This window comes from Taeniopygia guttata, chromosome 37 (assembly GCF_048771995.1).
Source record: "Taeniopygia guttata chromosome 37, bTaeGut7.mat, whole genome shotgun sequence".
NCBI lineage: Eukaryota > Metazoa > Chordata > Aves > Passeriformes > Estrildidae > Taeniopygia > Taeniopygia guttata.
In genome coordinates this window covers 7,161,730-7,189,330 of record NC_133062.1, presented here as the reverse complement: position 1 = coordinate 7,189,330, position 27,601 = coordinate 7,161,730, and the positions used below count along the sequence as shown (strand labels likewise).

The following is a 27,601-nucleotide window of genomic DNA, read 5'->3' as shown; positions in this document are numbered from 1 at the left end:
CATGATGCTCTTCCACATGGCCAAAGCAGCTCTGTGGGGTCAGAGCTCTGTCTCAGAGGAGTCTGGGACACAGCAGCGTGGCCTGGGTGGCAGCGGGGAGCTGAGCTGCTCTGCCAGCCCTGCCTCTGCCCACTGCCCCTCACTGGCAGCACGCAGGCAGCCCAGCCCTGTGGGGACTGGCCCCTGAGGGGCAGGGGGGAAGCATGGCAGCACGCTGGGGGGCTGGCAGGGGCCAGGGCTGGCAAAGGGAGCAGCCAGAGGGCCCTGGAATTCTCTGTTGGTCAGACACCTGGGACAGGCTGTACAGGGTGAAGGGCTGCTGAGCCTTGTGGACACGTGGGCCCCGTACCTGTCACACACTGGGGCCACACGCAGGAGAGCCATCACCACCTCAGAGGGCTGTGCCTCTGTCAGATCCAGAAGGGGCCGGTACAGATTGTACTCAGGAAACTCATTGGCCACGAGGATGTACCTCACCATGGCAGGCAGCTGGAGAAAGCAGGGGAGACTTGGAAAGCTGCCAGAGGAAGGAATGTGCCCAGCTGCCCCAGAGAAGTGCTTCCCTTGCCACCACACTGCCATGGCCTCAAAGGCTTCCAGGGAGCAGCAGGCGTGGTTTCAGAGGCCAAGCAATTGCTGGGAGGAGAAAAGTCAGGCCACAGGCTGCTCACTTGCTTTGGGCTGGAAGGACCCTCCTCCACAAGCATATCCAGCAGGGCAGCACTGGTCTTGGTTTTGAAGATGGGAGAGTACGCTCTGACCACAGTGCCCACGACGCTGCTCTCTTCCTCCCGAATCCTCTTCATGAATTTGCAAACCATCTGTAGCAGAAGGGCAAGAAGCCCGGGATGTTGCATGGAGTGTTCCGAGCACAGTGCTGGGCTGAGCAGTGCCAGCAGGCCCAGCCCAGGTGGGGATGGCTGCAGGTACCTGCGCTGTTCTGCGGAAGCGGCCACGGGTGCGTTCCTGCTCTCGTGTGCGCTGCACGGCTGCACCTGGCAAAGAGCGAGCGCAGCCCGAGCTGAGGGGCTGCGGGAGAGGCCGGAGAACACAGCCCAGCCCTGCGCTGCCCAGGCAGGGACAGCCCCGCGCCGCCCCAGGGCATGGAGCACGGCTGTGGGGTGTCTGCCCGGCCCCTATTCCATCCTGTCCATGGGCATGGCCCCAGGGGATGGGATGGGATGGGATGGGATGGGATGGGATGGGATGGGATGGGATGGGATGGGATGGGATGGGATGGGATGGGATGGGATGGGATGGGATGGGATGGGATGGGATGGGATGGGATGGGATGGGATGGGATGGGATGGGATGGGATGGGATGGGATGGGATGGGATGGGATGGGATGGGATGGGATGGGATGGGATGGGATGGGATGGGATGGGATGGGATGGGATGGGATGGGATGGGATGGGATGGGATGGGATGGGATGGGGCCAAGCTGTCTGCAGGCACCAGCCCTGTGGCCCAGCTCTGCCACTCACCCTTCTGTGGTGGCTGGAACTGCTCCACCTCTTCAGGCTGCTGTGCTGGGGCAGCTCCAGGGCCTTCTTCCTCCTCCTTCCCCCAGGCCACCTTGGGCACACTCACAGGTCTGTGCTCTACGTCACTGCCTGGATTCATGGCTACTTGCAGAAGGTGAAAAGGAAAAGGTCTGAGTCAGCAAGTGCTGCAGTCGTGCCTTGAGGGCACCTGCAAGAGTGAAGTCTTGGCAAGGCTACAGAACAGCAAGTCCTGCACTCTGGTCTTGGGGGCTCCAGCCACAAGGACAGGAGACTCCTGTCAAGGACAGTGCAAAGCAAATGCCACGGTCTGCCCTCGAGGGCAGCTGCAGAAGAGATGCCTCGGGAAGGCCAGAGGTCACCAGTTGTTCTGGTCTGGCCACAAGGTCACCTGCAGGAGTAATACCTCGGGAAAGCTCCGGGTCAGCAAGGAATGAGTGGCTGTGCGAGGGCTCCTCACAGCACCGCTCTATCCTTCCTGTCTCGTCGCGTGCACCGAACACTGTGGAGTGGCCTTGTTACTGCCAACACCTATGCCACAGCATGTCACAAAGGGCCCTTGGATACCCTGTCCCATTCCAGTCCACGGTGACCATGCTGCACCATGTCACAAAGGGCCCTTGGATACCCTGTCCCGTTCCATTCCACGGTGACCATGCTGCACCGTGTCACAAAGGGCCCTTGGATACCCTGTCCCGTTCCATTCCACGGTGACCATGCTGCACCGTGTCACAAAGGGCCCTTGCATGCACTGCCACCTGCCCTGGGGCCACCCCCAGCCCCCCAGAGTGGCCCAGGTTGGAAGGAATGCCTTGCCCCAGGTGTGTCAGACAGCCCAACAGGATCTTTAGGAACGGCTCAGACCATCAGCAAACGCTGCCCTGCTCTGCGGGCTCAGAGCAGCAGGAGCCCCCAGGGCTGCCGACGCAGCCGCGGCGGGAAGGGCACGGGGCCCTGCACAGAAGCTGGCACGGCCTCCTCGGGACACGTCCCACATGGTGGCCATCCTAAGCACGGCCGTGTGACACAGACCAGGAACGTGTGGGCCAGGGCAGGAATGCTGCTCTGACCCTGGGGCCCGGGGAGCGCTGACATCAGCTGCTGAGGAACAAGTGGCAAAATTTCAGTGAAAAAACTTTGCAACTGCAATTTTTTATGATAAATCCATGTTCTGTGTGTACCTCAGTGGATATTCTTTGAATCATATCAGTTTATCTTGAAGCAATGCAAGAATAATTACTAGAATATTAAGAAAATACATGTTAATACACATACTAGGACTTCTTTAAGACAATGATTTACTAAAATATGAATATCGATCCAATATCGATATCCAACTGAGACGGACAAAAACTCTCTAAGAGCTTAAAGTCAGAAAATGTATGTTTATTGAGACAGCCAGTCAGTACATGGGATAATTCCCTAATGCACACTGCAAAAATCACAGGTATTACAAAGCTTTTTTATTTACAGAAGTCTTGAATACACAAAATATGAATGCATATTCATATCCCTGTCACTTCCTCTGCTCCGCTTCATATGCTAATTGGCAGAAAGGCTATTAAGCATGTGTAGTTCTGTTCCCTGAAATGAGTCAGGGGTCCATTTTGGGGAGGGGTCTCCAAAATGAAGAAGTAAAATAAGTCTTCCTCGTTCTGACCTTTCTGCCTTTCCCATGCACATGTGACAAATGAATCCTTGCCGTTTTCCTGTGCTTAATGGATTCCTAAAGTAGGGGAAGTCTGCAACTGTTTTTGTGTCCCTGAAATCTCTTTGTCACATTCTGTTTCTCATGATAAGCACAGCTACCCAAACATAAAGCTGAGAAGCAATGAGTTAATAGATCCTGGATATCTTATCTAAGATCCAGCTACTGTTAACTATGAACAAAGCCTATTTATCTACTTCCACTAAGTCAGCAACATCTAATTTAACTATCATCTTAACTTCCTAAAATTCTTAATTCTTCCAAATTAATGTCTCACTGGGAATGGGGACAGGGAATGGGAATGGGGACAGGGAATGGGGAATGGGAATGGAGACAGGGACTGGGAGTGGTGACAGAGACAGGGAATGGGGACAGGGACCAGGAATGGGGACAGGGAATAGGACTGGGAATGGGGACAGGGACAGGGAATACGGTACAGGGATCAAGAATGGGGTCCGGATTGGGACGGGAGCAGGATGGGAACGGGATAAGGGGGACATGGGAACAGGCAGGGGCAAGGGGACTATGGAAGGGGAGTAAGGAATGGGGCAGCCACTGCAGGGGGACCGGGCTATGGGATGGGGACACATGGGGACAGTTCCAGGGCAGGGGGTCCTTGACCAGCTGCCCAGAACCTCCACCAGGGTCTCCCAGTCCAACTGGAGCCGCTCAGCCTGGGGTGCCCAAAGCCCTGAGCAACTCCCAGGTCCCTTCCAGGAACCCTCAAGTCCCTCAAACCCAGCATCCCCCACATCCCCTGCAAGAACCACCCCCATGTCCCCATCCTTGTCTTAGCTCAACATCTTTATTTTTACCTGCTTTTTAGAGTTTTGAAAGAGCAAAGAGAAATGAAAAGAAAATCCAGGCCAGGGGGGGCAGGAGGATGTGGAGCCCCCAGCCAGGTTCCCAGCATGGATCAGCAGCACCACGGGTCACCGGGGGTCTGCCCACCGGGCTCACTGGGGATCATCCAGCATGGATCCTCCCGTGGGGGATGGAGCTGGAGCAGCGCATGGAGCTCTTCCCACACTGGGGCACTCGCAGGGCCGCCCTTCGTGGTGCCTCTGCTGGTTTGGGTCAAGGCTGAGCTGTGTGATGAGCTCTTCCCACACCTGGGACACTCGTAGGGCGTGGGACATCACCAGGAGCAGGGCTGGGATGTTCCCTGGTGCCTGGGACATCACCAGGAGCGGGGCTGGGATGTGCCCTGGTGCCTGGGACATCACCAGGAGCGGGGCTGGGATGTTCCCTGGTGCCTGGGACATCACCAGGAGCGGGGCTGGGATGTGCCCTGGTGCCTGGGACATCACCAGGAGCGGGGCTGGGATGTTCCCTGGTGCCTGGGACATCACCAGGAGTGGGGCTGGGATGTGTCCTGGTACATGGGACATCACCAGGAGTGGGGCTGGGATGTGCTCTGGTGCCTGGGACATCACCAGGAGCGGGGCTGGGATGTGCTCTGGTGCCTGGGACATCACCAGGAGTGGGGCTGGGATGTGCTCTGGTGCCTGGGACATCACCAGGAGCGGGGCTGGGATGTGCTCTGGTGCCTGGGACATGACAAGGGGCGGTGCTGGCTGGGGTTTGTTTGGTGCCTGTGAAATCCCAAGGGCAGTGTCACAGCGGGGCAGCTCTCAGTGTCCCCAGCAGGTCACAGTGTCCAGTGCAGCCCGTGCCAGCGGTCACTGCGCACACGGGGCAGGCTGGGCTGGACAGGGGACGGGGCAGAAACGCTGCCCCGGGACTGGGGTCTCCCCCTGCCTCTGGGGCACCTTGGGCAGGGCACGGGGCTGCTGCTGGGCCAGGGGGACAGGCCGTGCCCCCTGTCCCCTGCTGCTGGGCCAGGGGGACAGGCTGTGCCCCCTGTCCCCTGCTGCTGGGCCAGGGGTTCAGGCTGTGCCCCCTGACAGCTGCCCAGGCCCCTCTGGTGCCTGTCCCACATCCCTGTGGCTCCTGTCCCCACCACTCCCCACCACCTTCACTCCCTCTATCCAAGCCCCACTCAACCCTTTCACGGTGACCTCTGGGAAGAAAGAATGAATGAAGGAAAGGAAGTGTTGTCTGTTCACCCGGGCTGGATGTCAGGCACCCACCAAAGCTGCTCTCTGACTCCCCTCCAGAGATGGACAGGAGAGAGGAAACAGAATGAAGGCTTCATGGGTTGAGCTAAGGACTGGGACAGATCACTCAGCAAATGCCATCATGGGCAAAACATTTTCAAAATTGGAGATATTAATGGAATTTATTGCTATCTGGATCAGGGCAGGACAGTGAGAAGTAAAACATAGCTTTAAAAACACCTTCTGCCCTTCCCTCCCTCCTTCCCAGCTCTACCTCCCCCCCAGTGGGTGCAGGGAGACAGGGAATGGGGGCTCAGGTCAGTTCATCCCCTGTTGTTTCTCCTGCTGCTCGGGGAGAGGAGTCATTCCCTGCTGTGCCAGGGGTCCCTCCTGGAGACACTTCTCCATGAACTTCTCCACGGTGAGTTCATCCCACGGACAGCAGTTCTCCACAAACTGCTGCAGCGTGGCTCGCTCCTCCATGGGCTCACAGGTCCTGGCAGGGCCCTGCTCCAGCGTGGGCTCCTCTCCAGGGGTTTGCAGGTCCCTGCCAGCTCCCTGCTCCAGCACAGGTTTCTCACGGGGTCGCAGCCTCCGCTCAGGCATCCCCCTGCTCCGGCACGGGCTCCTGCAGGCGCTGCAGGTGCATCTCTGCCCTCCGTGCCCTCCATGGGCTGCAGGGCCCAGCTGCCTCACCAGGGACTGACCAGGGAATCTCAGGGCAATCAGCTCCAGCAGCTGGAGCAGCTCCTGCCCCTCCTGCCCTGCCCTGCCCTGCCCTGGGGGTGTGCAGAGCTGCTCCTCTCACATGTCCTCACCCTGCTCCTCCCTGCTCACAGTCACAGCTCCAGGACCACCCATTTTCTTAAATCTCTTATCCCAAAGGTGTTACCGCCATTTCTAACTGGGCCAGCCTTGGACAGCAGCCGGTCTGTCCTGGAGCTGGCTGGAATTGACTCTGTGGAACATGGAGGAGCAGCTGCTCTCACAGAAGGTGCTCCTAGAGCCCCTCTCTTACCAAAACCTGTCCATGCAAACCTGCTATAAGTATGGCAGGGTTTTCATTACCACTATTAATTCTTATTATTTCTATTATCTCCATTTTTTGCTATTAATGGTACAGTTGTTATTATTATTACTAGTATTTTTAGTCTTTTGGACTCTATATTAATAGTGGCTGGATTAGAACTGGAAACAAAGGTACTTCATTGCAAGTAGCAGTTAGAGTTTTGTCAGCCTCTTGCCCTGCCCTGTTCTGTGTCATTGCTGTGTGTGAAGCTGCTGCTGCCAGGCCTCCCTATTTCCCTGGTTTGGGAAATTCCATGGCATTGCTGACATGTCAAAAAGAGAGGGCTCATTCCACTCAAAGGCATGCCCTTAGCTCTTTGAGTCCCATTATTGGAAGCTTGTTTTCTAACATTGTTGACTTTCTCAGCTTCTGTTAATATTTGTGATTTTATAACAAAATGTTCTTGGATGTGATTGTGCAAGATTCTCTAATCAGCTTTCCGTTTGCTCTTGGATTCCTTAGCGGTGTGTCGGAGCTGAAGGCAGCATTTTGGGTGGAAGGCTTTGGTGGGAGCTCGGATTGCCTCAGCAGCAGCTGGTTTTGCCCATGTGAGCAGAGCTGGCAGAGATGCCGTGCGCTGAACATTCCGCCTCGCCGGGAGCCGCAGTGCCCGGCCGGAGGGAGCTGCGCCGGGCGCTGCGGGCTGTGCCGGGCCGGGCAGGGGCCGCAGCCCCGGCAGGGCCCGGCCATGGACACGGAGCCTTGGCCGGGCAGGGCTCGGGCCCTGCGGCGCCGGGCGGGCGGTGCCGCTCACGGCGGGACCCTGCGGGGCCGGGACAGCGAGAGAGCCCGGGCCGAGCATCAGCCCCGGGGCGGGCACGGCCCGGGAGGGGGCACAGCCCGGGGGTCCCGCAGAGCCCCCCTGCTCCAGAGCCGCGCCTGCCACAGCGGGGCAGCTGCGGCACTGCGGGGCAGGGAGGAGCCGCAGGGGCGTTCCGAGCGCTCCTTCGGGGCAGCATTTTGTCCCGGGCCGGGGAATTCCCGCGGGCCGGGCGGGCCGGGGCCGTGCCGAGCGCCGCCGCCTTTCCCGGGAGCCGCCGGGCAGAGCTCTCTGCTCGGGGCTGTGAAAAACACCTTCACTCCCCTGTGAAAATTTAAAGAGTTTAATGCAGGACAAGAGGAGACAAGGGCCAGAGAGCAAAGGTTGTTAGGGCCGGGTGCATCTCGGCACTGAGCCGAGAGCACTCGGTTATCTCCGGAGATACCCCTCGAATACCTTTTCCCTTACACCAGCCTGTTGCATATTCATAGTCCCTTATGCAAAGAAAACTTTTTTCCCAAGCTAATTTACATATTCCAAGAACCGTTTAGCAGCGCTCCCCGGGCCCCAGGGTCAGAGCAGCATTCCTGCCCTGGCCCACACGTTCCTGGTCTGTGTCACACGGCCGTGCTTAGGATGGCCACCATGTGGGACGTGTCCCGAGGAGGCCGTGCCAGCTTCTGTGCAGGGCCCCGTGCCCTTCCTGCCGTGGCTGCGTCGGCAGCCCTGGGGGCTCCTGCTGCTCTGAGCCCGCAGAGCAGGGCAGCGTTTGCTGATGGTCTGAGCCGTTCCTAAAGATCCTGTTGGGCTGTCTGACACACCTGGGGCAAGGCATTCCTTCCAACATGGGCCACTCTGGGGGGCTGGGGGTGGCCCCAGGGCAGGTGGCAGTGCATGCAAGGGCCCTTTGTGACACGGTGCACCATGGTCACCGTGGAATGGAACGGGACAGGGTATCCAAGGGCCCTTTGTGACATGGTGCAGCATGGTCACCGTGGAATGGAACGGGACAGGGTATCCAAGGGCCCTTTGTGACACGGTGCAGCATGGTCACCGTGGCATGGAACGGGACAGGGTATCCAAGGGGCCTTTGTGACATGGTGTGGCATAGGTGTTGGCAGTAACAAGGCCACTCCACAGTGCTCTGTGCACGTGACAGGACAGGACGGAGAGAGCAGTGCTTGAGGAGCCCTCGCACAGCCACTCGTTCCTTGCTGACCCGGAGCTTTACCGAGGTATTACTCCTGCAGGTGACCTCATGGCCAGACCAGAGCACTTGGTGACCTCTGGCCTTCCCGAGGCATCTCTTTTGCAGCTGCCCTCGAGGGCAGATTGTGGCATTTGCTTTGCACCATCCTTGACAGGAGTCTCCTGTCCTTGTGGCTGGAGCCCCCAAGACCAGAGTGCAGGATTTGCTGTCCTGTAGCCTTGCCAAGACTTCACTCTTGCAGGTGCCCTCAAGGCACGACTGCAGCAGTTGCTGACTCGGACCTTTTCCTTTTCACCTTCTGCAAGTAGCCATGAATCCAGGCAGTGACGTAGAGCACAGACCTGCGAGCGTGCCCAAGCTGGCCTGGGGGAAGGAGGAGGAAGAAGGCCCTGGAGCTGCCCCAGCACAGCAGCCTGAAGAGGTGGAGCAGTTCCAGCCACCACAGAAGGGTGAGTGGCAGAGCTGGGCCACAGGGCTGGTGCCTGCAGACAGCTTGGCCCCATCCCATCCCATCCCATCCCATCCCATCCCATCCCATCCCATCCCATCCCATCCCATCCCATCCCATCCCATCCCATCCCATCCCATCCCATCCCATCCCATCCCATCCCATCCCATCCCATCCCATCCCATCCCATCCCATCCCATCCCATCCCATCCCATCCCATCCCCTGGGGCCATGCCCATGGACAGGATGGAATAGGGGCCGGGCAGACACCCCACAGCCGTGCTCCATGCCCTGGGGCGGCGCGGGGCTGTCCCTGCCTGGGCAGCGCAGGGCTGGGCTGTGTTCTCCGGCCTCTCCCGCAGCCCCTCAGCTCGGGCTGCGCTCGCTCTTTGCCAGGTGCAGCCGTGCAGCGCACACGAGAGCAGGAACGCACCCGTGGCCGCTTCCGCAGAACAGCGCAGGTACCTGCAGCCATCCCCACCTGGGCTGGGCCTGCTGGCACTGCTCAGCCCAGCACTGTGCTCGGAACACTCCATGCAACATCCCGGGCTTCTTGCCCTTCTGCTACAGATGGTTTGCAAACTCATGAAGAGGATTCGGGAGGAAGAGAGCAGCGTCGTGGGCACTGTGGTCAGAGCGTACTCTCCCATCTTCAAAACCAAGACCAAGTGCTGCCCTGCTGGATATGCTTGTGGAGGAGGGTCCTTCCAGCCCAAAACAAGTGAGCAGCCTGTGGCCAGGGTTTGATCCTCCAGCAATTGTGTGGCCTCCGAAGCCACGCCTGCTGCTCCCTGGAAGCCTTTGAGGCCATGGCAGTGTGGTGGCAAGGGAAGCACTTCTCTGGGGCAGCTGGGCACATTCCTTCCTCTGGCAGCTTTCCAAGTCTCCCCTGCTTTCTCCAGCTGCCTGCCATGGTGAGGTACATCCTCGTGGCCAATGAGTTTCCTGAGTACAATCTGTACCGGCCCCTTCTGGATCTGACAGAGGCACAGCCCTCTGAGGTGGTGATGGCTCTCCTGCGTGTGGCCCCAGTGTGTGACAGGTACGGGGCCCACGTGTCCACAAGGCTCAGCAGCCCTTCACCCTGTACAGCCTGTCCCAGGTGTCTGACCAACAGAGAATTCCAGGGCCCTCTGGCTGCTCCCTTTGCCAGCCCTGGCCCCTGCCAGCCCCCCAGCGTGCTGCCATGCTTCCCCCCTGCCCCTCAGGGGCCAGTCCCCACAGGGCTGGGCTGCCTGCGTGCTGCCAGTGAGGGGCAGTGGGCAGAGGCAGGGCTGGCAGAGCAGCTCAGCTCCCCGCTGCCACCCAGGCCACGCTGCTGTGTCCCAGACTCCTCTGAGACAGAGCTCTGACCCCACAGAGCTGCTTTGGCCATGTGGAAGAGCATCATGTGCTCACCCAGGACTGCAGAGCCGGCCATGCTTCAACTCCTCGATGTGCTGGGGAGCTGGCCAGAGCACAGCACGTGCACCTCCGATGGGGACCACACGGCTGTCCTTGCCCTGGCTGTGAGTTTCTGCCTTTGCTGGCCCCAAGGCCACCCCTCCAGCAGCTCTCCATCCTCCCTCCCCCACAGCGTCTCCCTGCCTCAGGTGCTGGGCTGAAACCTGGCCTCGGGGCAGCTTCAGGGCCACCAGGCCCGGTGCTCCCCCTTCGGTGCTCCCCCTGCGTCTCTCCGGGCCTCTCCCTCCCGTGCTCGGGCCCTGCCACACGGACACCTCGGCACTGAGCGCTGTCTCGAGGGGCTTTGTCCTTTGCAGGCAACTGTGGTGATGTGGAAGATCCTCCAGCTGCCCTGTGTCCCACAGATGGTGACCGTGTATTTCCCCTGCCTGTTTGTGCATCTGCTCTTCCAATTGCCCTTCAGCACTCTGGATATGCCAGAGGAGGTCGATACCTTCTGGAAGGGATGTCAGCAGCAATATGGCCTTGCCACCAGCCCCAGCAGGTGCTCCATCCCAGTCCTCCTGTCCTTGCCACATCCCTGGGCAGGAGCCAGTGCTCCCAGTGTGACCTGGGCTTTGCTCTGCACACAGGTTTGCAGTGCGGACCCTGAAGTCCCTGCTCTGCCAAGTGCAGCACGAGGATGTGGTGGTGGCAATGGAACGCAAGTGTGGCTGGGACACGCTGCTCTGTGCTGACACCCACCACTATGCTGTGGGTCTGCTGGCCAGGTGAGACCCCCTTCACACTGCTGCCTCTGACACTTGTGCTCTGTGCCTGGGGTGCCCCACACAGTCCCTGTGGTCATGGGCCAGAGGGCCTTGTCACCGAGGGACAGCCAAGCAGACTGAAAAAGGCTGGGAGAGGAGGGTGCCCACAAGGAGCCGCCTCCTAAATAGCCCAGGGGCCCTTGCAGGATGCTGGGGAAAGACCAGACCTCTGTGAGTCAGTCCTGGGAGAGGTTTGTCCCCCTGGCCCACAGTCTTGCTTACTTTGTCTCCTGCCAGGGAGATGTCCTGTGTCTCCATCCCCTTGTGCTCTCGGATCGCTCGCTACCTGCTCCAGCTGCTCAGCACACAGGAGCCACGCTGGGAGCTGCCCTCCCTGGCGTTCCTTGTGGAGGTGAGCCTGAAGGCCAGCGCTGCCTCGCTCAGCTGCCTCCCGGCTCTCTGCCCTCTCTTGGCCGCAGTGCCTGGGACGGAGCCCGCGCCCCGTGCTGCTGCCTGGGCCCGGCCCTGTGCGGTTCTGGGCTCCTGCCGGCCGCTCCCCTGTCACTGCCCTGTGCCTTTCAGGTCCTCAAGTGCCTGGAATTGAGTGAACGCGGTGCTGACAGAGTCCTGCAAATCTTGTCAAGGCACCTGAGGAGCGAGTGCAAGGAGAGGCGTCACCTGGCGCTCAGGGCCCTTCTGGAGCTCATCAAGGATCCCTCAATGGTGAGAAGGGGGCAGGGCAGAGGCTGCACTCAGGAATGCAGTCACTTGGGCTTGGCTGGGCTTTGGGCGCTGGGCCAGCTGCTCCCAGCTCTCCTGCCTCCCGCTTCAGCTGCCCAAGTGCTTTGGAACAGCCCTTTGGCCTCTAGGCCCTGCAGCAGCAGGATGGCATTTCACAAACTTGTGTTCCTCACAGAGAGAAAAAATGTTGAGCCTGACTGAAAGTCTTGTGGAGCTCCTGTGGGATGCAGATGGAGAGATAGTTAGCATGACAGCCATGCTCCTCAACTTTATCATCTTGGACAAGGACATGCTGATAGCCAGCCCCATCGCACTGCAGCTGGTTGAGGCGCTCCTGCCATTCCTTGACCACGTAAGGCTCACAGCCCCCAGCCACGGCCACTGGCTGCTGCCCAGACACTTTATGCCCTGCAGATTTGAAGGCCTGCACCAAGCTGAGCTCCGTGCAGCCGATGCTGAGGTCTTTTTTTCTTCCCTTCATACAGGACAATAGCCAGGTGCAGCCGCTCTCCATACTGCTCTTCTGAACATTGATGACTTTTCCACAGGACAATGAAAAAGAGTCTCTGAAGACACACGTGCACCAGAGCCTGCTGCCACTCTCCTTCCACTGCCATGATGAGAACCAGCGAGTGGCAGAGGTGAGGACTCGGCAGCTGCTGCTGTTCCCCTGGCAGGGGCTGGGCTGCCTCCTGCCCTGGCACCTCGCAGGCTGCAGCCTCCTCCAGGCCCTGGCACAGGGACGGGTCCTGCGCCCTGGGCTGTGGGGCCATCTCCGCGTCTCTGCTGCTCTCCAGGCTTCTCAGGAAATGCTGCTTTGTGCGGCTGAGCTCCTGAAGAGGAGGGATCTTGAAAAGCTGCTGAAGAACCAGAAGCTGTGGAAGTTCACCGAGTGCCTGGTAAGGAGGGCCGGGAAGCCGCAGCCCCAGCCTGGAGAAGCCCCCTGAGCGCGGTGCTCGGTGTGCGGGCTGGCAGCTGTGCCCCTGCCCGCTGCTGCAGCCCGAGGCCGCGCAGGCTCTGCTCCAGGCTCCTGCGGCCCGAGCCGGGTGCCCATGGAGCCCCGGCCCGGCGGGGCTGCGGGGCCAACCCTTCCCTCCTGCCGCTCTCTGCAGCTGGCAGAGGACAGCAGCAGCGTGGCCGAGCACCTGCGCCGGGCCCTGCCCTACCTGCAGAGCCCACAGGAGCCCCTGCGAGAGGCGCTGTCAGGTTCATGGGTGAGCCACGAGCCGGGCCAGGAGGGCGTGTGGGCACAGGGCTGGCAGTGCCGCTGGCAGGGAGCTGTGCCGCTGGGCCTGACAGGCTCTGTGTTCCCAGGGATGGCCGGGAGGACCTTGAGGGGACAGCAGGAAAAGCTCCAGCTGATCCTCAATGGTGAGACAGGGCAGTGGGCTGCCAGCGGGGGCTGCTGGGGCGAGCTGCGAGCCCTGCCCCGGCTGCGGAGAGCTCTGCTCTCCTAGGTAGAGCACACAGAGATTTCAGGGACACGTGGGGGATGCGTGGCCAGCAGCTTCGGGCTGATCCCCTTGGTCCCTTATCCCTCCCGGCCATGGCAAGAGCCGGCTGGGATGGCCCTGGCAGGGGGGGCTCCCCTCGGCTCCCCGCAGAGTCGGGATCTGACCGTGGCTCTGTTCCTCTCTCTTGCAGCCCTTGAATGCCCGACAGAGGATGTCAGTAGTGCCATGTCAGAGCTGGCACTTCAAACATTGCATGTGCTCCGGGCAATACAGAGTGGGCAACACTCCATCTTCCAGAAGGTGCAAGATCATACAGCCCTCTGTGATGTCACACGGACATCTCTGTGATGTCACACAGCCATCTCTGTGATGTAACACAGCTCTCTGTGATGTCACATGGACATCTCTGTGATGTAACACAGCTCTCTGATGTCACATAGACATCTCTGTGATGTAACACAGCTCTCTGTGATGTCACACGGACATCTCTGTGATGTCACACTGACCCTGTGAGGTCACACACCTTTTTGTGATGTCACACAGAAACCTCTGTGATGTCACATGGACATCTCTGTGATGCCACACAGCTCTCTGTGATGTCACACAGACATCTCTGTGATGTCACACAGCTCTCTGTGACATCACACGGACACATCTGTGATGTCACACAGCTCTCTGTGATGTCACACTGACATCTCTGTGACGTCACACAGACATCACTGTGATGTCACACTGACCCTATGAGGTCACACGGCTTTTTGTGATGTCACAGAGCTCTCTCTGATGTCACAAAGTATCTGTAATGTCACACAGGATCTGTGATGTCACACAGGATCTGTGATGTCACACAGCTCTCTGTGATGTCACTCAGGACCCGTGATGTCACACAGCTCTCTATGATGTCACACAGTATCTGTGATGTCACACAGCCCCTGTAAATTTACACAGATCTCTGTGATGTCACACAGCCCCTGGTCTCTCACTGTGGTTGTTTATCTGTCTTCCAGCCCTTCAAGCCATGAGCGAAGATGACAGCCCATCCTCCACTAACCTGGAAATTCAGGAAATTTTTGGACAAAGATGTGCAGAACTAAGGTCATCTGCTGTATTCAGAGAACCAGGGTCCCAAGCAGAGTACCAGGAGACAGTGAAGAGAGCAGCAGGACTCAATGTCACTGGAGCCCCAGGCACACCTGATGCTGGCCACAGCTGTGCCTGCTGCAAGCTCCCATAGCTGCTGCCTTCCCCCTCCCTGTTGACAGCTCCCTCCCTCCAGCCCTCAAACGCTGCCCATTCCCTTTTTTTGGCCCCCATCTCATCCCTTCCCTTTCCCTTCCATTAATAAACAGTTTGATTTCTCCCCCTGTCATGGTTTGACATGGGAAGAGAATTTTTTTTTTGGAAGGAAGAGGTCAGTCCAGTCAGGGGTCAGGTTTGGATACTGACACTTGGGGTGACCAATTGAAGGTGGACACGCCTCTGAGAACACAGAGGGGTTAAAAGCGGAATTCCCAGGAGGACTCACTCTCCTTTGGTTCCGGTCATCGCAAGGTACGGACCTCTCCCCAGCCCGGGCTGGCTGGGGGAGGGGAGCCATGCGGCCTGCAGAGGTAGGCCAGGGGGTGAAGGATCGGAACCGAGCTGGGCCAGCTCCTGCGGACGGAAGGGTGGAGAACATCTGGGATGTCTTTGTTCCCCCTCCCCTAAGCTAGAGGGAAAAGAGATAGAGAGCCAGCAGACACCTGGGAGTTTGCCGACAGAGGAGAAAAAGAAGTGGGGGGGAAGATGCCCAGCGTGGGAGACTGGAGAAAGAGTCCTGGGCTGAGATTGCAGCCGTCCGGGGAGTCCGGGAATTTTAACCCTTTCCTGTGAAATGAAGGCTTTATGAAATATTACTCCTCCTCAATTTGAAGGAAAGAGAGACAGCCTGGGACCTCAGATGTTCAGAGAAGAAGGTTGGGGGGAGATGATGGAGTGCCTTTTGGCTGGACTCTGCTTGTTTACCATAGACTGAACCACTCTTTCTTTCAAGAGGGACTGCATTTTAGGGGGATGCACTGGTGAGCCAAGAGACCTTCTTCAGCAACTACCAGTTTTGGAGTGGACAGAGAGAGAGCTGAGGAGGGTGTGAGGATGCCCTCCATCTTCAGAGAAGAGGAGAAGGCGATCTCTGTCTTTGGACCCTCGGCCCCAGGGGAAAATGGGGGGGGACTCTAGTCCCGAAATGCGATACTGGACTGTTGTTCCTGGTGGTCCTTGGCAAAGCATCCTTAAAGGGGCCCTATAAGCAGTCTCTGTCCATGCACGGTGGTGAGAGCACTGTGACATGGAGAGGAGAATGTCACACTGGCCGGTGTGTCTGGGCGGTGCCACGTGTGACATTGGAAACACAAAAGGTGGCAGCTGTGTTTCCTGGGGGTCTGTGGTGCAAGGGGGACTCCTCTCTTCCCCGATGGACTCAGTATTGATTATATCGAAGGGTGAAAACTTGATTAAGGACCCAAATGGGTCTCGCTGGGGTTTGGTGGAGTTGGGTGGAGGGAGGAGAAATGTTTTGGAAGGTTTTCATTTCGAATTTTGTGTGGTTTTTTTTTCTTTCCTTTCTTTTCCCTTTATAGTAGTAGTAGTAGTAGTAGTGTAATAAAGTTTTTCCTTTGTTATTAAGTTTGGCCTGCTTTGCTCTGTTCTTGATCACATTTCACATCATTTGATTGGTAAGTTGTATTTTCATGGGGCGCTGGCATTGTGCCAGCATCAAACCATGACATTGTGGTTTTTTAATCCATTGGTTTGATTGGTTTGTGTGGGTTTGTTTTTTTGGGTTTTTGTCTGTTTTGCTTTGAGTTTTTTGTTTGCTTTTTTATAAGTGAGAGGTGAACTTGGCATAGCCAAACTCAAGAAAATGTACACCAGGCTTGACTTTCCAGAAATTGCTTTTGGCTGGCTTTAACTTCATCCTCCAGGCTCAGGATAACCAGTACATTTGCAGATTTTCCTCTGCAACATCAGCTTGCCCAGACTTTGTTCCGTGTTTCACAAATGGAGAAGAAAATGGATATTGTGCCAAGCTTCATTTCAACCTGCATCAGCATGATAGAAAAGAAGAAAAAAAAAAAAAGAAAATATTCACCAGTTAGAGCAGAACCAGTGTCCCACCATCTTCCCCTCCACTGTTATTAATTTTGTACATTTAGAGGCAAACCTGGGCCTAAAGCTTCCATCGCTCAGTTCCTGATGCAGGACTGCAAGGGTCCCACAAGAAAGGCTGGGACAGAGTGTTCAGAGTGTTCAACAGGGCCCATGGCAACAGCACAAGGGGCGATGGCTTTCAGCTGCAGGAGGCTGATTGAGGTTGGATCTCAGGAAGCTGCTCTTTCCCACTGAGGCTGCTGAGGCACTGGCCCAGGCTGTGGATGCCCCATCCTTGGGAACAGGGCTCTGAGCACCATGGTCTGGGGGAACGTTGCTAAGCATGGAACCAAAGGCTCTCTAGCTCAACTGTCACGTCACAATCCATGTCCCACCTGGAATTGCCAGCAGCCAGCAAGCAGCACAACACAACTGTTGGCTCTGGGGTCAGCACACCCTGCACGCTGCTCCTGCCCGCTCCTGCCACCCTTCTTGTTCCTGCACCCGATACCCCCATCGTCAGTTTCGATAGCTGCCGAAGGCCTGGATTGTGTCATCCATCCCTGCAGGATGATCACCTTTGTCCTGAGAAAGGTACGGTGCCACTCCACAGAGGTGGATCGCCTCAGCTGCCCGGGTGGGCTGGAGTTCTGGGGGGATGGGGTGGGACAGGGACCCCACTCTGAGGTTTTGCTACCTCTGCAGGCTGTCGCAGACAGAGAGGAAGAGATGGAGGTGGACACACAAATTGATACAGAGGAGAAGATGGAAGTGGATGGAGAACATACTGGAGAGGAAGAGATGGAGGTGGATGTGGAAGAGGAGATGGACGTGGAAATGGAAGAGTGCACCGAGGACATGGAAATTGATGAGAAAGATGAAGAGGAGGCCATGGTCCTGGGATGAAGACCGGTGCCAGCAGCAGGACAGGTACGTGGTCCCCACAGGACGAGTGGGTTCCCTGCAGCCAGGCTGGGGCTGGGCTGGGTGGTCCCTGCTCCGGCCACACAAGCCCCATCCCAGTGCCTGGGGCCCAGCCCCCAGACCCAGCCAGCCTCAGCTCTGGCAGCAGGGTCCCACTGTGCCGGCCTGGGGACACACGGAAGAGCCCTCTGTGCCTGACTGGAGTGACCATGGCACCTGCTTTTCTTCCAGGACTGATGGAGATCCGGGACAGAGATGGCACCCTTTTGTACATAGTTTTAGAGTTTGTTGTTCCCTTTAGGATATAGGTTTTAGGGCTTAATTTTTTCTTCTCTAAATACGTTTCAAATATTGTTGTTAGATATGTTCTTAGGTATATACGTTCAATAAATTGTTGTTATTACAAATATTCTTACAAAAGTCAATGTGTTCTGTGTTTTCATTGCTGTTCTTCTGTAAATAAACAACCCTGATTTTTCACACCCCAGTTCTCTTTCCATTTGCTTCAGGCACAGGCAGTATTGGCAAAGTTGTGTTTTCCCCTTGCTCCAGGTTCCCAGGGCGGGAGGTTCATGGGGGAGCTGGCACAGCCACCCCAGGAGTGGGGGTACCTGCACAGAGGGGTCCCACTGGCAGAGGTCACTGTCTCCTTGCAGTCTCTCTGGACACACTTGGTAGCTGCAGGGGCAAATCCCAGCGTGCCCGGTCCCGTGGGATCCCATGTTGGGACTCAGTGTCCCAGCCAGGGTGAGCACTGCTTGTGGCCCTGGGCTCAGCATGGCAGGCCTGGTGCTCACACCACTGCAGACTTCAAGCTGGCCATGCACAGCTCCGTGTTTCTCCCAAAAATATCACTGCTGCAGCACCTGGGGTTCCCCAGTGCTGGCCTTGTTATCCCTACTGCAGGGAGGATCGCATGGCATGGCAAAGGATGGATCCCATGTGGCATCCAACCTGCCCTGATCCAGGCTGAGCACCAGCAGGGGAAGGTGCAGTGCAATGTCTGCACAACCCAACCAGCCATCCTACCCCAGCCGCTGCATGAGATGGAAAAGCAGGTGGGGAGTGACTCCAAACAGCGCTGTCTGATTTATCTTAGCCAAAACCAGCACTGGGGGTTGTTGGGAGAATGGGAGAATTCACATGTTCAGTGACACATTGGAAGGACCCTGATCAGATTCACAGAGCAAGGAGAAATTCTGCATCCCTGATTTGCAGTATTTTCTGCTAAAACACACACCTGTCAGCCCAGGTAAAAGCAGATGATCAATAGAGAGCTGGGTGGGATTAGGTAACAAGCAGATATGAATAGGGAAGCAGCAGTATGTGACTTCTGTGTAGTTCTGAATGATGTTGTTCAAGACTGAGCTGCATAGAAATAAGAAATGGAAAAGCAATGATGGGAAAATTAATAGACGTACACAACAATGGAGATGAGATTGGATTTGAGGCAGGACTTGGTTCCAATCAAATCTTCCTGGGAAGAGGCCTGGCTTAAATTCGCATTGTTTGCTTTCCTTTGTAGAACAACAATAGCCAAAATATGACAGATGAATATTCCTGGGGTAGAGGTTGGTAATTCAACTGCAAACCTCAGGAGAGGAAGGATTGCAGGAACCACAAGAGGAAGACAAATTGTAGTCTCATCAAACAACAGAAAAGTCCAGGGCCTGTGTATAAATATACAGCGCTTGTGTTGAATTCTTCCAGGAAAATGCAAGTCTGAAGTGGAATCCCAGGTGTTTGACTTCATGAAAATTAGCAAGCCCTGATTCGATTTCCTTCCCAGTCGGTGAATATGAAATCCCTGGGCAGATGCCTCAGTTCCAGGTGTAGGTAGAGTTACTGTATCCAGGAACCTCTCTCTCCTCTGCATCTCCCATTTTTCTGAAAACAAGTCCACACAGTGGCCCCAGCGGCAGCACGTGTCACCCTCTGAGCTGCACTCGCTGAGATTTAGATTTCAGCCCAACTGAAGAACAACAAAGGCTCCTTTGTGCCCATACCCAGAGACAGAGCCCAGAATTGATGTTGGAAGGGATTTAAAGGGCAAACACAGGTGGCTCTAATCCCCCTTCTCACTTCACCTCGGCAATGTAGCTCTTCTTTTGGCCAAGTTCAGCAGCCCACTCATAGAATCCTAGCATGGTTTGGCTTAGGAAGGAACTCATGACCATCTCATTCCATGCCCCCTGCCTTCCACTATGCCAGGTTGCTCCAAGCCCTGTCCAATTGGTCTGGAACACCTCCAGGGATTGCGCTGCCACAGCTTCTCTGGCCAGTCTGTTCCAGGGTCTTTCCAACCTCACAGAATATAATTTCTTCCCACTCTCCTTCTAAACCTTTCATTTCTCAGGCTGAACCCACTTCCCCTTGTTCTCTCCCTCCAGACTCTTTTCCGAAGTCCCTCTCCAAGTCTCCTCAAGCACCTTCAAGCATTGGAAGGAGCTCAAAGGTCTCCCTTTACTGGCTCCAGCAGTTCCACATGCTTCACCAATTCCAGAAACCAACCAGAGTTCAATCAATAAGAGACAAGAACTAGGTGGTTCAATAATGGTTACCAACACACGGACATGACACAGGAACCCTCAAGCCCTGTGGTTCTCTGAGACCAGCTCTGCATTCCTCCCACGCTGAGGGAGGGCATCAGCAGGAGGGATCAGCACTGCCAGGGCAAAAGGTGGCCTCTTTTCATGGCCCTTGAAACTGGACATGTGAAATGAGGTACACAAAGCCAAAGGCCAGGTGGACCTGTCATCTCTGAATGGCTCTTTACAGTCTTCCCAGGAACATGAATGACAGTCACTGTTTTGCCAGGGAAACAGCATCTGTTGGGAATGTGGTGCAGAAAATGTGCTTTCTGCTCCTCTCAGAGCCAAAATTCCTACCCATTCTTGTAAGTCCCTCTAAGAAAAGGACCCTGTTCAGCTGAGTGACAGTGAAGCAAAAAAGCAACCCAGGAATGCATTTTCCTGCTCACAATACCCTCCATTCACATGGGTGACTTCGCACTGGCCACAGGAGTAGGGAAGGAACCCAAACACATCGTTTTACATAAAATCAGATGTGTTGAGGGTTGGACAGATCTCACAGGGATATGGAAACCTCCCCTGAAAACCCAGTCAGGGAGAGCCTGAGCTCTTTTGTGGCTCTAGGCAGGAAGATGCTCAGGATCTCCCAGAGAGGCTCAGCAGGCAGTAGGATTGTGCCTGGATCTCGCTCTGGAAATGCCAGTGGCTCAACTGAGAGCTGTGGGAATGATTTATAATGCACTGAGAGGGGCCACAGACCTGCAAGGGTCTTTCATCAGGAGCAAAGAGCAGCCTGGAGGGTGGGGAATGCTGGATCTGTACCACTGTGTGCTCATCCTTCACCTTAATGGGGAGCTGCCCCCAAAGTTGCTATGTATCACTTTTATGGTTCTCCTGTTGGGTATATTTTGGAGCAGCTGTTTTCTGTGGCTTTTTATGGTGGGAAGCAGCCATTTGCCTGCTGTGATATCCTCACAACTAATACTAACTCCTCATTCCCTTTGGTTTTATTTGTGGTTTTTTAATCCATTGGTTTGATTGGTTTGTGTGGGTTTGTTTGTTTGGGTTTTTGTCTGTTTTGCTTTGAGTTTTTTGTTTGCTTTTTTATAAGTGAGAGGTGAACTTGGCATAGCCAAACTCAAGATAATGTACACCAGGCTTGACTTTCCAGAAATTGCTTTTGGCTGGCTTTAACTTCATCCTCCAGGCTCAGGATAACCAGTACATTTGCAGATTTTCCTCTGCAACATCAGCTTGCCCAGACTTTGTTCCGTGTTTCACAAATGGAGAAGAAAATGGATATTGTGCCAAGCTTCATTTCAACCTGCATCAGCATGATAGAAAAGAAGAAAAAAAAAAAAAAAGAAAATATTCACCAGTTAGAGCAGAACCAGTGTCCCACCATCTTCCCCTCCACTGTTAATAATTTTGTACATTTAGAGGCAAACCTGGGCCTGAAGCTTCCATCGCTCAGTTCCTGATGCAGGACTGCAAGGGTCCCACAAGAAAGGCTGGGACAGAGTGTTCAGAGTGTTCAACAGGGCCTGTGGCAACAGCACAAGGGGCGATGGCTTTCAGCTGCAGGAGGCTGATTGAGGTTGGATCTCAGGAAGCTGCTCTTTCCCACTGAGGCTGCTGAGGCACTGGCCCAGGCTGTGGATGCCCCATCCTTGGGAACAGGGCTCTGAGCACCATGGTCTGGGGGAACGTTGCTAAGCATGGAACCAAAGGCTCTCTAGCTCAACTGTCACGTCACAATCCATGTCCCACCTGGAACTGCCAGCAGCCAGCAAGCAGCACAACACAACTGTTGGCCCTGGGGTCAGCACACCCTGCACGCTGCTCCTGCCCGCTCCTGCCACCCTTCTTGCTCCTGCCCCCGGATACCCCCATCGTCAGTTTCGATAGCGGCCGAAGGCCTGGATTGTGTCATCCATCCCTGCAGGATGCTCACCTTTGTCCTGAGAAAGGTACGGTGCCATTCCATGGAGGTGGATCCCCCCAGCTGCCCGGGTGGGCTGGAGTTCTGGGGGGATGGGGTGGGACAGGGACCCCACTCTGAGGTTTTGCTACCTCTGCAGGCTGTCGCAGACAGAGAGGAAGAGATGGAGGTGGACACACAAATTGATACAGAGGAGAAGATGGAAGTGGATGGAGAACATACTGGAGAGGAAGAGATGGAGGTGGATGTGGAAGAGGAGATGGACGTGGAAATGGAAGAGTGCACCGAGGACATGGAAATTGATGAGAAAGATGAAGAGGAGGCCATGGTCCTGGGATGAAGACCGGTGCCAGCAGCAGGACAGGTACGTGGTCCCCACAGGACGAGTGGGTTCCCTGCAGCCAGGCTGGGGCTGGGCTGGGTGGTCCCTGCTCCAGCCACACAAGCCCCATCCCAGTGCCTGGGGCCCAGCCCCCAGACCCAGCCAGCCTCAGCTCTGGCAGCAGGGTCCCACTGTGCCAGCCTGGGGACACACGGAAGAGCCCTCTGTGCCTGACTGGAGTGACCATGGCACCTGCTTTTCTTCCAGGACTGATGGAGATCCCGGACAGAGATGGCACCCTTTTGTACATAGTTTTAGAGTTTGTTGTTCCCTTTAGGATATAGGTTTTAGGGCTTCGTTTATTCTTCTGTAAATACGTTTCAAATATTGTTGTTAGATATGTTCTTAGGTATATACGTTCAATAAATTGTTGTTATTACAAATATTCTTACAAAAGTCAATGTGTTCTGTGTTTTCATTGCTGTTCTCCTGTAAATAAACAACCCTGATTTTTCACACCCCAGTTCTCTTTCCATTTGCTTCAGGCACAGGCAGTATTGGCAAAGTTGTGTTTTCCGCTTGCTCCAGGTTCCCAGGGCGGGAAGTTCATGGGGGAGCTGGCACAGCCACCCCAGGAGTGGGGGTACCTGCACAGAGGGGTCCCACTGGCAGAGGTCACTGTCTCCTTGCAGTCTCTCTGGACACACTGGGGAGCTGCAGGGGCAAATCCCAGCGTGCCCGGTCCCGTGGGATCCCATGTTGGAGCAGGGCTGAGCCTGCGTGGTCCTGCACAGCCTCATCCATGGCTCTTGCCTGGGTAGCCCCAGGGCCAGTGAGGTGCACTGGGCTGTGGGCAGCCCCTGTTCCTGGGCACCCTGAGGGGCTGGACCAGCCTGGAGGCAGCCTCAGCACAGGGGCCTTGGTCCTACATGGACCGAGATTTCCTTTGGAAGCCCCCTCTGTCACCAGACTCTGGGACATGCACAACACAAATTGTTCCTCCTAGTTAAAGGTGTGACGTTCATTGGCACAAATTTGTCCCTTGGACTTTCTTGCACAGCAAATGTCAGCGCTTGTCATCCCTGTTCTGCACTCGCTGCTTGGGCACCAAAACATTTGAACCTGACAGAACATCTCTAATTAGCCCCAACCTGCAGAGAGCTGCAGGGGGAGAACCCACCCCCAACCACCCAGAGGAACACTTGACATTGATAATCGGGGACAGAGCTGAAAATAAAGTATTTTAATGCCAAGAGAGGGAATTTTTAAATTGCTGAATTCATTCTCCAAGAACAATAACGAAAGCTTTTGGCCTCCTCACCTGACAGAGATGTGTATTGCTGAGGTGTGCTTCTGGGTTATGACTGATTTTTATTCATCTCTTCAGAACTCTGATGCTGATCCTGGCTAAGGTGCAGAGATGATATTTCAGAGCCAGATGAGATCAGCACAGCTTGTGCAACGCAGAATTTCCAGACCCAGACATTCAGGCTATGCAAACTGAGACTTTTTCATCTCTGTGCAAAGATCAGTATTAGGACATCGCTGCTGTACCACAGACTTCTCAGAGCTGGCCCCTTTATCCAGCCCTCCCCAGTCACTGCACAGACTTCACTCCAAGCTGTTTCTGATAGAGTTCAGTAGCACATGGGTTTTAATCCTGGTTTTTCTTCATCTTCTCCTGAGCTGCCTCCAGACACGGTGTGTGGGCACTGTCTGACAGCAGCAGCATTAACGTCTCACCTCCCTGACACTGAGGTTCATGTCACAGCTTTTCATCAAAAGCAGCAAAGAAATGATTCCCACGGGGTCCCACACAGCTCTGTGGGGACTTTGTGTGGCTGCACTTCCAGCACCAGCCCAGGTGCACAGGAATTTCAGGAGGAGATACAGAAGGAATCGGCCATTCACAGAGGAAAACATCACTTTGCATGGCCCAGATCCCCACAACACAGCAGACTCTGGTAACCCAGACTCTGCACTTTTACTTTCACCTCTGTGCCTTACTTTGCCTCTCACTAAACTCCTTGTCCTAGGGTGACTGTTATGGTGTTTGTATCTCCAATCGTGTGCCCTGTTTACGTTTGATATTATGTTCTGTGCTTTCAGAACTGACTCTGAAAGTGAAGGTTTGTTTTGCCTTGTTATCATCTGGTTCACCTCCCCCCATGGTCTGCTGTCTAAAAAAGGCTAGGGCTGGCTGACTGGCTTTTGCTTTGCTTGCTTGCTTGCTTGGCTTACTTGCTTTGCCTGCTTTCTTGCTTTGCTTCCTAGTTAGGTTAGCTAAGCAGTCCAATTCTTTCCATGGACTGTTGCTTTTTCCTTTCCTCTTTCTGAATATCATCCAACCTGCTCTGGACTGGGATCTGGGAAACACCAAGGAACACCAGGAGCCTGCATTTTGTGATCTGCAGCAGCCATCCCCAGTGCTGGAGAGCAATCCCCAGTGCCCAGACCCGGGCGACCACTCCCAGGAAAGACTTTCTGGATTTGTTCATCTCTTCAGAGTGGTGAAAGAGTTTTGTTGTCATCTGGTGTTGTTAATTGTTTTGGTGCTGGGGAGTGCTTTGTTCCTTGAATAAACAGGTTCTTTTCCACTTCTCTCTCAGAGGAAATTTTTCCCTGAACCAGGTGGGTGGGGAGGGGCCGTGGGGGTTTGTTTCCTGGGGGCTCCTTTCAGAGGGTTTCTCCCAAATTTGCCCTAAACTAAAACAGTGCATTAGAAATGCCAGGGATTTCAAACACCCACAACCACTCCTGACTGTGGCAGCTGCAGTTGGGTGAACAAATACAAGGAATTCCCTCAGCTCAGTTCTTCAGATGGGCAAATTGCAAACAGCAGAGCTGAAAAGATTTTTGGTGTTTCCAAGTTCATTTAATTGGAGATCACCCAGCATTCTCAGTTGCCTCTCACTGCTCAAGAAGAAGGAATCCTCCTGAGCCCTGCTCTCAATTCCTGCAAAACCAAGAGCCCAGGTGAGGGGAATGTAGAGAAGTGTTCTTAAAAGGAGACACCCTAAATGTTCCATTGCTATGAGATATGCAATATATTTTGCTCATGGAAGTGTGGCCTGACTCAGTGCTGTATTTTTCTCCTCAGGAGATAATAATTTCCTGAGGCAGAAATGTCCAACAGCAGCTCCATCAGCCACTTCCTCCTGCTGGCACTGGCAGACACGCGGCAGCTGCAGCTCCTGCACTTCTGCCTCTTCCTGGGATCTCCCTGGCTGCCCTCCTGGGCAACAGCCTCACCATCAGCGCCGTAGCCTGCGGCCACCACCTGCACACGCCCATGTTCTTCTTCCTGCTCCACCTGGCCCTCAGCGACCTGGGCTCCATCTGCACCACTGTCCCCAAAGCCATGCACAGTTTGCTCTGGGACACCAGCACCATCTCCTACTCAGGATGTGCTGCTCAGCTCTTTTTCCTTCTGATCTTCATCTCAGCAGAGTATTTCCTGCTGACCATCATGTGCTACGACCGCTACGTGTCCATCTGCAAACCCCTGCACTACGGGACCCTCCTGGGCAGCAGAGCTTGTGCCCACACGGCAGCAGCTGCCTGGGCCAGTGCCTTTCTCAATGCTCTGCTGAACACAGCCAATACATTTTCCCTGCCCCTGTGCCATGGCAATGCCCTGGGCCAGTTCTTCTGTGAAATCCCACAGATCCTCAAGCTCTCCTGCTCCAAATCCTATCACAGGGAACTTGGGCTCATTGCAGTTACTGCCTGTTTAGGACTTGGCTGTTTTGTGTTCATGGTTTTCTCCTATGTGCAGATCTTCAGGGCCGTGCTGAGGATCCCCTCTGAGCAGGGACGGCACAAAGCCTTTTCCACCTGCCTCCCTCACCTGGTTGTGGTCTCTCTGTTTGTCAGCAGTGTAATATTTGCCTACCTGAAGCCCCCCTCGATGTCCTCCCCATCCCTGGATCTGGCCCTGTCAGTTCTGTACTCGGTGCTGCCTCCAGCCCTGAACCCCCTCATCTACAGCCTGAGGAACCAGGAGCTCAAGGCTGCAGTGTGGAGACTGATGACTGGATGGTTTTGGAAACATTAAACTGCTGGCCAATTTCTGCAAATCACTTGCAATAAACGTCATCTTTGATACTTCTTTTTGGTTTCATTTTGGAGGTTCTTTTTCTTTGTAATAGACATTTAATATTGTCCTCAAAAAATGTCATTCCTTGTGCCATTTCTCACTTTGTTTCACTCCACCTTCCCTGCGGCTACAGATTGTGTCAATGAGGGGCTGCACTCTCGGTGGCTTTTAAGGAACTAAAGGATGTCCCAGCAAAGTTTTCTGCAGAGATGCCCTTTTGCTGCCTTCTCTGGAGCTGCAGCAGCAATGTCTGTGTGCAGAGCTGGGGGCAGATCAGTGCTGGCACAGCAGCTCTGCTCCTGCTGGCCACACCATTCCTGATCCAGGCCAGGAGCCATTGGCCTTCTTGGCCACCTGGGCACACGGCTGGCTCATGTCCAGCCTGCTGTCCATCAGTCCCTGCAGGTCCCTTTCTGCCTGGCTGCTGTCCAGCCACTCTGTCCCCAGCCTGTAGCACTGCAGGGGTTGTTGTGGCCAAAGTGCAGGACCCGGCATTTGGACTTGTTAAACCTCACCTTGTTGGATTTGGGCCCTGGATCCAGCCTGTCCAGGGCCCTGTGCAGAGCCCTCCTACCCTCCAGCAGATCAACACCCACATCCAGCTTGGTGTCATCTGCAAAGATGTCCTTGGTTCCATGTGTCCCCTCAGTGTCACAAAGTCCCTTTGGTTGCACCAGGCCCTGCACTGTCACACTGGTCTCCTTGATTCCATGGGGCCCCAAAATGTGACAATGGACTCCTTGGTTCCATGGGGCTTCACAGTGTCACAATGTTCTCGTTGGTGCCGCAGTTTCACAGTGGCCCCTTGGTTCCATGAGGCCCCAGGGTGTCACAAAGGCCCCATGGTCACATGAGGTCCCACACTGTCACAATGCTCTCTGTGGTTCCACAAGTCCCCTCAGTGTCACAATGGACTCCTTGTTTCCATGAGGCCACACAGTGTCACAAGGGCCTTCCAGATTCCTGGAGGCCCCAGAGTGTCACAGTGGCCCCTTGGTTACACAAGGTCCTGCAGTGTCACAATGTCCCCTTGGTTCCATGAGGCCCCGCAGTGTCAGAAGGGCCCCTTGGTTCCACTGGGCCCTGGACTCTCCCAAAGCTCTCTGTGGTTTCGCAGTGTCACAGTGGTGAAACCCCTCGGTTACACGAGGCCCCGCAGTGTCACAATGGCCTCTGTGGTTCCACCAGGACCCAGTGTCACGGGGACTCCCTGGTTCCATTGGGCCCCAGAGCACCACAATGGAGCCCTGGTTCTATGGGGCTGCACAGTGTCACCATGGTCCTCTTAGTTCCACCAGGCCCTGCAGTGTCACAATGGCCCCAGAGTGTCCCAATCATCACAGAATGACAGAATCAAATAGGCTGGAAAAGACCTTTGGGATCATCAAGTCCAACCAGTGCCCTAATACCGCCTTGTCACCCAGACCATGCCACTGAGTGCCACTGGAGAGGGACAGTGACTCTGCCACCTCCCCCCTGGCCTGCCCATTCCAATGCCCACTCACCCTTTCTGTGAAGAACTTCTTCCTCTTGTCCAGCCTAAACCTC

At 55.4% G+C, this 27,601-nt stretch overlaps 1 protein-coding gene across 1 annotated transcript in view; it reads left to right on the top strand.

Moving 5' to 3' along the window:
- Positions 1 to 26,011, top strand: part of LOC121468898 (olfactory receptor 14J1-like) — a 38,086-nt gene extending 12,075 nt beyond the window's left edge. Inside the window, exon 2 of the mRNA XM_072921601.1 lies at positions 25,401 to 26,011. Within this exon, the coding sequence (XP_072777702.1) occupies positions 25,401 to 26,011 (611 nt within the window). The remainder of the gene's footprint in view (positions 1 to 25,400) is intronic.
- The last annotated feature ends 1,590 nt before the right edge of the window (positions 26,012 to 27,601 follow it).